Source organism: Gekko japonicus, unplaced genomic scaffold, assembly GCF_001447785.1.
Source record: "Gekko japonicus isolate JY-2015 unplaced genomic scaffold, Gekko_japonicus_V1.1 scaffold1662, whole genome shotgun sequence".
NCBI lineage: Eukaryota > Metazoa > Chordata > Lepidosauria > Squamata > Gekkonidae > Gekko > Gekko japonicus.
Genome location: NW_015168099.1, coordinates 68,629 through 78,564, shown reverse-complemented (window position 1 = coordinate 78,564; position 9,936 = coordinate 68,629). Strand labels below are relative to the sequence as shown.

At 53.2% G+C, this 9,936-nt stretch overlaps 1 protein-coding gene across 1 annotated transcript in view; it reads left to right on the top strand.

The window, feature by feature from the left end:
- The window catches only part of DIS3L2 (DIS3 like 3'-5' exoribonuclease 2), a 364,836-nt gene that overhangs the window by 338,146 nt on the left and 16,754 nt on the right, over nt 1–9,936 (top strand). The window contains exons 16-18 of the mRNA XM_015414784.1: nt 3,931–4,114; nt 7,138–7,224; nt 9,298–9,445. Coding sequence (XP_015270270.1) covers nt 3,931–4,114; nt 7,138–7,224; nt 9,298–9,445 — 419 coding nt within the window. The remainder of the gene's footprint in view (nt 1–3,930; nt 4,115–7,137; nt 7,225–9,297; nt 9,446–9,936) is intronic.

Here is a 9,936-nt window from a genome sequence, read left to right as displayed (position 1 = left end):
AGTGTCATTGGGAGTGAGTTTGTTCAAGAGTCTGACAGCTTCTTCCTCACAACAGCCCTGCGAGGTAAGCAGGGAGGCCGAGAGAGACTGCTGGCCCAGGGTCACCCGCTGAGCTTTGTCTGGACTTTGGACTGTAGAACTGCAGTCATCACCGCTATGCAGGTGTCAGGTAGCTCTGAGGTAGGGTCGCCAGCAGTGCTCCCTCTAAGCTGTGGAGTCGTGTGTGCAAAAATTCTACTTTGTGAGCGACGGGCATTAAAACTGTGAGGAAGCGATCTGGCTGCTGCATAGTTTGCTCTTCCTGAGCAAAGACAAGAATGTGTGAGCTGGAGGCTAAAAAACTGTGAGCTGGCTCACATTGGGGAATTTCAGACAGCCGATATATCCCGGTTCAGGAACTGTTCCCTAATGGTTTCTGCTCTGACATTTCAGACAGAACCGTTTTAGTAATGGTTCGCTACCAGAATATATTTTCGCTTTCAGACAGAAATGCTTCTGTCCCGTTGGGGAAGCGTTTCCGAACCGTTTCACCTGCAAACTGCTTCCAAGCGGTCGTCACTTTTCTATACTGTTTCTGAAGCGCAACGGGGTGCTGTGTAAAAGGCCCCGTAGTGCTTCCTCCTGTGCCGCTTTGTTTTCCCGCCCTTTTTCGCCCGCGAGGGCGATCTCTGTCCTGTTCTTGTTGGGAACGTTAGTTTTAGAGCGCTATAGCAGTATAGCGCTCTAAAACGAACGGTTTTTTTTTTAAAAAAAGGACGGAGATCGCCCACGCGGGCGAAAAAGGGCAGGAAAACAAAGCTGCACAGACTGAAAGGCCATACTGCTTCAGAGACGGCTCCTTACCGGTAGGGGAAAGGCTGTGTGGAATGGCCGCCCTGTACCGGTTTACTCCAAGATGGTACAATAACGGCTTAAAAAGGGTAATGTGAAATTCCCCATTAACTCAGCTTAGAGGGAACACTGGTCGCCAGCCTCCAGGTGAGACCTTAAGATCTGGAATTATAGCTGATCTCCAGGCAGCAGACGTCCGTTCCCCTGGAGAAAATGGCCGCTTCGGAGGGTGGGCTCTAGGGCATTGTACCTGCTAGGGCTCCTTCCCTCCCCCAAATCTCCAGGATGGCCCCAACCCAGCGTTGGCACCGCCAGGGGTCATTTCGTAGGAAAAGAGGTGCAGGAGCTCATTGGCATAACTTATTAACATAACTTGTTTGCATATGTCACACCCCCTGACATCACTGGAAGTGTGTCAGAAGGCAACACCCACCGCTCAGGCTCCACTGGACTGTTTTGGATTGCTAGCTATTGAGGGGCTTCTTGCTCCTCGTGGCCCGGGGCTGCTGGGAGCAGGGGGCAGGGCTTGTTGCATGTGGCTGCCTTCGGCAGCAGCCATTTCTTAGGAGCACTTTTGTGTCTACCCCCACCGTGCCATGCAGGGGTCATTTCATAGAAAAAGAGGTGTAGGGGCTCATTAGCATCACTCATTAGCATAAGTTATTTGCATATGTCACACCCCCTGACATCACTGGAAGTGTGTCAGAAGGCAACACCCACCGCTCAGCCTCCACTGGACTGTTTTGGATTGCTAGCTATTGAGGGGTGGGGGGAACGTGCAGATCTGTCCTCGCAGAGGAGGGAGAGCTTGTACCTGAACAAAACCTGGTCTTAAAGGTGCCACTGGACTGTTTTGGACTGGGGGGCCGGGGGGGGGCTCTGCAACTTACCTGGCTGCTTCTTGCTCTGACTGAGGGCTGCTGGGAGCAGGGGGTGGGGCTTGCTGCATGTGCCCGCCCCCTGGGCTCTTTACTGCCGGAGCTCCGCTCCTGTGCACTCCTGCAGGAAATGACTCCTGGGCAACGCTACCCCGAGGGCCAAGGGAAACGGGTGCAGTCAACGCTCCCTCTAAGCCGTGGCGTCCTGTAAGCCAAAATTCTACTTTGTGAGCTATTGGCATTGAAGTTGTGAGCGCACAACTTGGCTGTTGGATAAATTACTCCGCTCTGGAGCCCTCCTGCCTGAGCGAAGACAAAAATGTGTGAGCCGGAGGCTAAAAAACCGTGAGCTAGCTCACGCTAACTCAGCTTAGAGGGAACACTGGTGGGTCGCCATATTGGAACAAAGTTTGAGTCCAGTGGCACCTTTAAGACCAACGAAATTTCATTCAGGATATAAGCTTTAGTGTGCACACGGAAGCTTGTACCCAGAATTAAACTTTGCTGGTCTTAGAGGTGCCCCGGCCTTGTTCCTGTATTGTGATGGTTACTTCTATTGCAACCCTTGCGACGTTTGACAGAGCAGCATAAACAACCAGAACTTCTGTCACACAGGTGGGACTCCAACAGATACACCTGCTGGATTTTTTGGTTTCTTTTTTTTTACTTCTTAAAGAAGAACTGTGTTCACAGAGCGCTGCCGTCGATAAAGGGACCAATATTGCCATCTGCTGGTCATTTCATTGCGTAGCGTCACTGTTGTTGAGGATTCTTTTTGGAGAAGGGCAAGTTAATCGGGAAAGTTTCTGTATTTCCCCAGCCCTCCTCCAGCGCTCTAACTGCCGGACCACGCTGCCATCTCAGTAGGAGAACTCTGCTTACAAGACCTTGTCTCCAGATGTCAAGAGGCAGGTGGGCTCCCAGATGGGCCACCGGTCAGATCCTGTCAGTGGTTAGGAGCGCGGACTCTCATCTGGGAGAACCGGGTTTGATTCCCCACTCCTCCACATGCACCTGCTGGTGTGACTTTGGGTCAGTCACAAGTTCTTTCAGAACTGTTCTCTCAAGGGCAGTTCTCTCAGAGCTCTCTCAGCCCCACCTACCTCACAGGGTGTCTGTTGTGGGGAGGGGAAGGGAAAGGAGTTTGTAAGCCACTCTGAGACTTTGAGTGAAGGGCGAGGTGTAAATCCAATATCATCATCGTTTTCTCTTAGGTTCCAGCGACCAAACTCCTCCCCACGACATCTTTGAGCATTTCTCGACATAAGAACATAAGAGACGCCAATGTTGGATCAGGCCAAAGGCCCATCCAGTCCAACACTCTGTGGCACACAGCGGCCAAAAATACCAGGTGCCATCAGGAGGTCCAGCAGTGGGGCCAGGACACTAGACGCCTTCCCTCTGTTGCCCCCCCCCCCCAAGCACCAAGAATACAGAGCATCCCTTGCCCCACACTGAGAGTTCCTATCTATACCTTGTGGCTAATAGCCACTGATGTACCTCTGCTCCATATGCCTATCTAATTCCCTTTTGAAGCCGTCCATGCCTGTAGCCGACACCACTTCCTGTGGCAGTGAATTCCATGTGTTAATCACTCTTTGGGTGAAGAAGTACTTCCTTTTATCCATTCTAACCCAACCGCTCTGCAATTTCATGGAGTGCCCACGGGTTCTTGTATTGTGAGAAAGGGAGAAAAGTACCTCTTTCTCTGCCTGCTCTTTCCCATGCATAATCTTATAAACCTCGATCATGTCACCCCTCAGTCGTCGTTTCTCCAAGCTAAAGAGCCCTACGCGCCTTAACCTTTCTTCATAGGGAGAGTGTTCCAACCCTTTTATAATTTGAGTTGCCCTTTTCTGAACTTTTCCCAAAGCTATAATATCCTTTTTAAGGTGTGGTGACCAGAATTGCACACAGTACTCCAAATGAGGTCGCACCATTGATTTATATAGGGGCATTATGATACTGGCTGATCTGTTTTCAATACCCTTCCGAATAATCCCCAGCATAGCGTTGGCCCTTTTTTATTGCCAGAAAAATCCTCCGTTTTCTCACAACCCTGTGAGGTAGGCCAGGTTGAGAGTTTGCGACGGGCCCAAGGTCACCCAGCAAGCTTCCAGGGTTGATGCGGGGCATGTTTGTGGGTTGTGACATATTTATAACCCGTGACTCTTCCTCTCTCCCCACCTCCCCTCCCCTTTCTCTCGGCTTCCCCCCGCAGGCTGGTGGAAGAGTTTATGCTTTTGGCCAACATGGCCGTGGCCCACCAAATCTACCGCTCCTTCCCAGCCCGGGCCCTCCTGCGGCGCCACCCGCCGCCCCTGACCAAGATCATGAACGACCTCTCAGAGTTCTGTAGCCAGATGGGCCTGGAGATCGACTTCAGCAGCGCCGGGGCTTTGCATGTGAGTCCAAGTGTGCGCGTGCGCGATCGCATGGGTGTGTGCGTGTGCCTCAGGGCTGCCCAGTCTCCTGGTGGGAACAAAAAGGTGGAAACTCTCCTTGAAAGTTTGTAAGTCTAGAGCAGTGTTCCCTCTAAGCTGAGTTAGTGTGAGCTAGCTCTCACTTTTTTAGCCTCCGGCTCCCACATTTTCGTCTTTGCTCAGGAAGGAAGGCTCCAGGGCAAACTAATCTATGCAGTAGCCAAATCGCTCGCTCACCACTTTAAGGCCAGGAGCTCACAAAATAGAATTTTTGCTCATGAGACTCCACAGCTTAGAGGGAACATTGGGCTAGAGTCGTTCTGCCTGCTTGATTTGATACCGTTGGGTTGTGAATTTGCCCAGAGGCCTTAAAAAGGTAAAGGCGAAGGTCTGGAGCAGACTGCTATGTGTAATTTTATCAAGCTTTGTATTTTTTTCTCTATGAAGGACTAAGTGTGCTTTTCATTAAGAAAGGCAAAGGTTTCCCTCGCTCGAAAGCCAGTCGAATCCGACTCTTGGGTTGCGGTGCTCATCTCCGTTTCCAAGCCGAAGAGCCAGCGCTGTCCGAAGACGTTTCCGCGGCCATGTGGCCAGCATGACTAGACGCTGAGGCGCACGGAATGGTGTTGCCTTCCCACCGAAGCGGTACCTATTGGTCGACTTGCAATTTCTTGTTTTCAAACGGCTGGGTTGGCAGGAGCTGGGGCCAGAGACGGGAGCTCACTTCGTCACGCAGTACTTGGGTCTCAAACTGCCTAACTACGGACCTTCCGGTCTGCAGCTTCAGCATCTTAACCTCTGAGCCACTGCGGGTCAGAGGTCTTGGACTCCACTTAATATAAAACAGCATTTTGATTTGGGCATGGTCGTTGAACTCACTATACCCTTTGACGACGGATTGTCTTCAAAACAGTCTTGATATTACGTACGATACCGTTGGGGTATGCTGGACACAGTTATTTTCTCTGTGGACTGTTTTTGCCCCTAGGAGGGCTCGTATCTGTGGACTATTTTGGATCGTATCCCTTTAAGAACCATCATCCTGTGGTTTGTGTGACTTTAGGATGTGCATGAGGGGCTGTATGTATTTACACATTCAATATATTTAATATATTCCTATGAGTATCATCATTTTGTGGAGAGTTTCCTCCTTTTCAGAGCTGCGGTGGCTCAAGTGGTTAAGACGCTGAACTGCAGGCTGTGGAAGGTCGGTAGTTCAGCAGTTCCAGACCCGGGTGCCGCATGACGGAGTGAGCTCCCATCTCTAGTTCCAGCTCCTGCCAACCTCGCAGTTCGAAAGCAAGAAATTGCAAGTAGATACATAGGTACCACTTCGGTGGGAAGGTAACAGCGTTCCGTGCACCTCGGTGTTTAGTCATGCCGGCCACATGACCCCGGAAACGTCTTCGGACAGCGCTGGCTCTTCGGCTTTGAAACGGAGATGAGCACCGCAACCCTAGAGTCGCATTCGACTGGCTTTTGACCAAGGGAAACCTTGACCTTGACCTTCCACCTTTTCATTTGAAGATTTACACTCTCCCTCCCCAGTTAGTCTCCAGCTGGGACCTGGAGATCTCCTGGAATCACGGCAGATCTCCCGGCTACAGAGATCAGTGCCCCTGGAGAAAAGGGCCGCTTTGGAGGGTGGACCGTCTGGTACTCGACCCCGCTGGGATCCGCCCCCCAGACTACACTCTCCCCACGCTCTGCTTCCAAAAGAGTTTTTGGATAAACATTACACCTCCTGATGGCCCCTGGTATCTTTGGCCACTGTGTGACAGAGAGTGTTGGACTGGATGGGCCATTGGCCTGATCCAACACTGGCTTCTCTTATGTTCTTGTGTGGAGCAGAGGTCCATCAGTGGCTATTAGCCCCAAGGTATAGATAGGAAGTCTCAGTCTGGGGCAAGGGATGCTCTGTCTTCTTGGTGCTTGGGGGGTGGGGGGCAACAGTGGGAGGGCTTCTGGTGTCCTGGCCCCACTGCTGGACCTCCTGATGGCACTGGTATTTCTGGCCACAGAGTGTTGGACTGGATGGGCCATTGGCCTGATCCAACATTGGCTTCTCTTATGTTCTTAGGTTCTTATGAACAGGCTTCCTTGGGAGGTGGTGGGCTCTCCTCCTTTGGAGGTTTTCAGACAGAGGCTAGATGGCCATCTGACAGCAATGATTAGGCAGATCACGAGAAGGGAGGGCAGGAAGGGTTGCCTCAGCGCTTAGTTCTTGTGAAGAAGAGAAGAAGAGATTGGATTTATACCCCGCCCTTCACTTGGAGTCTCAGAGCGCCTTACAAACTCCTTTCCCTCCCCCTCCCCACAACAGACACCCTGTGAGGCAGGTGGGACCGAGAGAACTCTGACACAAACTGCTCTTTTTCAAGGACAGCTGTGCCAGAGCTTGTGACTGACCCAATGTGGCCCTTTCTTACACGCCCAGGGAAATGCCGATCGCCACATTGGAGTCAGGAAGCAGTTTTTCTCCAGGCCACTTTGGCTGTGGATCCTGGGGTGTGTGTGTGTAATCTTCTGAGCATAGAGTAGGGGTCAGGGGGCATGGTCGGGGGGAGGGTATTTGTGGATTTCCTGCATTGTGCCGGGGGTTGGACTAGATGACCCTGGAGGTCTCTTCCAACTCTATGATTCAATGAAATCTCCAGGAGTTTCCCAGCCTGGAGCTGCCATGCCATATAAGGTCAAGGTTTCCCTTGCTCAAAAGCCAGTCGAATCCGACTCTAGGGGGCGGTGCTCATTTCCGTTGCCAAGCCGAAGAGCCAGCGCTGTCCGAAGACGTTTCCGCGGTCATGTGGCCGGCACGACTAGACGCCGAGGCGCACAGAATGCTGTTAGCGCACGGAAGGCTGTGTCCGCCCGTCAAAGACGGGTAGTGGGTTTGGGATCAAGCGACGTGCCCAAGGTCGTTGAGAGAGTCTGTGGCAGGGGAAAGCCTCGAGTCAGGATCTGCGCACCGCGCTAACCGAGGAGTGTCTTTTGTCTCCCCTCCCCAGAAAAGCCTGAGTGAAACTTTCGGGACCGGCAGATACGCCGAAGCCAAGAAGTCTGTGCTGACCAACATGTTCTCCAGGCCCATGCAGGTAAGGACCAAGCTGCTACGGGGATGGACTTTACAGATCCAGTCAGCTAGTAGCAGTGCCTTCCCCTAACCCGCCGGGCTGGAAGAAGAAGAGATTGGATTTATACCCCGCCCTTTCCTCTGAATCTCAGAGCGGCTTACAAACTCCTTGCCCTTCCCCTCCCCACGACAGACACCCTGGGAGGTGGGTGGGCTTGAGAGCAGTGTTCCCTCTAAGCTGAGTTAGTCTGAGCTAGCTCACAGTTTTTTAGCCTCCGGCTCACACATTTTTGTCTTAGCTCAGGAAGGAGGGCTCCAGAGCAAACTAATTTATGCAGTAGCCAAATTGCTTGCTCACAACTTTAGGCCAGTACCTCACAAAGTTGATTTTTTGCTCACGAGACTCCACAGCTAAGAGGGAACATTGCTTGAGAGAGCTCTGAGAGAACTGCTCTTGAGAGAGAGAACTTGTGACTGACCCAAGGTCACACCAGCTGCTGCGAGTGGAGGCGTGAGGAATCAAACCCGGCTCTCCCAGATTAGAGTCCATGCACTTAATCACTACACCAAACTGGCTCTCAGAAGACCGAGAACCGAGACCGAGTTTCCACTTCAGGGAAGGGCATTATAATCGGCAGAACTCTAAAGGAGGCTCGCCTAGTCAGAGTTTATTAAGCAGTCCGGGATTGTGGGGAATAAAATGACGACCCAACATCGGGCTGACCCCAAGCTTGGGTTCCGTGACTCTTTCTCAAGCCCTGTGGCTTTTCGAGGGTCCCAAGAATAGCACCCCAAGCTGGACAGGAGCAAAGAACAAGGGTTGGGTTTTTTTTGGGGGGGGGAGTCACGTCAAGCTCGTGGCCGGCCTTCTTCTTCCCACAGGAGGGAAGATCTGAGTTGACCTGGCTTTGAGTTATTACAGGCATGATCTTTAAGATCCAGCAACGGAGAAGTCAGGCCCTCAGAGATGAATTCTTCCCTTAATCTCTGTGATGGATTGCCCCTCCCTGGGGGTGGGGGGACGTGGCCCCCGCTTCCCAGTCTGAGCCGAGGTAGGTTTGTGGAGAGGAATTTGGGCCCGGCGTGCTCCACGAAAGGTCATGGAGACCTCGGACGGTCTGGGGCTCCCCGGCCAACAGCCGTCGCCCATGCCGGATCCCTCGTTCCCGGCCTCCCGATAGAAACCTGCCGCGTCGTCCCGGCCCATCTGTGAAACCCATCGGCCATACATCACCTGGGCCTGCCGGACCCTGAGCCGAGAGCCCAGCCGCAGCCTCTTTTGCAGGCTTCCTCGTCTCTGACCTGGATCCAAAACAAGCACGTTCTCCCGTCTTGGCAGGGGCAGGAGGGCGGAAGCAGCAGACTCCCCCTTGGAATGCCATCGATACGTTATTTAATCAGGTGACTTGGCGCTTTCTGCCCCTCTCTGTGAGTGCTTCAGAACCCTCCGCGTCTTATCCCAGCAGCCACTGCAAACCCTCCTCCTCCTCCTTCTCAAGTCAGGTTGCCAGACTCCAGGTGGGGGCTGGAGATCTCCCACTGTTAAAACTGGCTCAACATGAGGAAGAACTTTCTGACAGAACAATTCCTCAGTGGAACAGGCTTCCTCGGGAGGTGGTGGGCTCTCCTTCTTTGGAGGTTTTCAGACAGAGGCTGGACGGGCATCTGACAGCAATGCGAATTCTGTGAACTGAGGCAGATCATGAGAAGGGAGGGCAGGAAGGGTTGCCTCAGTGCTTAGTTCTCGTGGCCCTTTCTTACACGCCCAGGGAAACGCTGATCCCCACTTTGGGGTCCATCAGTGGCTATTAGCCACAAGGTATGGATAGGAACTCTCGATCTGGGGCAAGTGATGCTCTGTCTTCTTGGTGCTTGGGGGGGGCAACAGCTGGAGGGGGCTTCTAGTGTCCTGGCCCCACTGCTGGACCTCCTGGTGGCACCTGGTCTTTTTGGCCCCTGTGTGACACAGAGTGTTGGACTGGATGGGCCTTTGGCCTGATCCAGCGTTGGCTGCTAGTCTGTCCTGATGTCCTGATGCCCTGCCTGCAACAGCCCTCCCCCAAAGAGGCCCTGACCTGCCCCTTCTCTCTTCCAGATGGCCGTCTACTTCTGCACGGGGGTGCTAGAGGACGAGGCCCTTTTCCACCACTACGCCCTGAACGTTCCCCTGTACACCCACTTCACCTCGCCCATCCGCCGCTTCCCGGACATCCTGGTGCATCGACTGCTCTCCGCTTCTCTCGGTAGGTTCTCTGAAAGAAGCTGCCGGCTGGCGGGCTGGGCCGGGGTGCTCAGGAAAGGGTCTCGATGGAAGAGGGGGAGCTGAGATAAGCCACATTTGGTCGGAAGCTGCCTTCTACTGAATCAGACCTTTGGTCCATCAAGGCCAGTATTGTCAACTCAGACTGGCAGCAGCTCTCCAAGGTCTCAGGCTGAGGTCTTTCCCACCACCTCCTCCCTGGTCCTTTTTAACTGGAGATGCCGGGGATTGAACCTGGGACCTTCTGCATGCCAGGCAGAGGCTCTTCTACTGAGCCACAGCCCCTCTTCACAGCTCTCCAGGGTATCAGGCTGAGGTCCTTCACACCACCTCCTCCCTGGTCCTTTTTAACTGGAGATGCCGGGGATTGAACCTGGGACCTCCTGCATGCCAGGCAGAGGCTCTTCCACTGAACCATGGCCCCTCTTTACAGCTCTCCAGGGTCTCAGGCTGAGGTCTTTCCCATCACGTCCT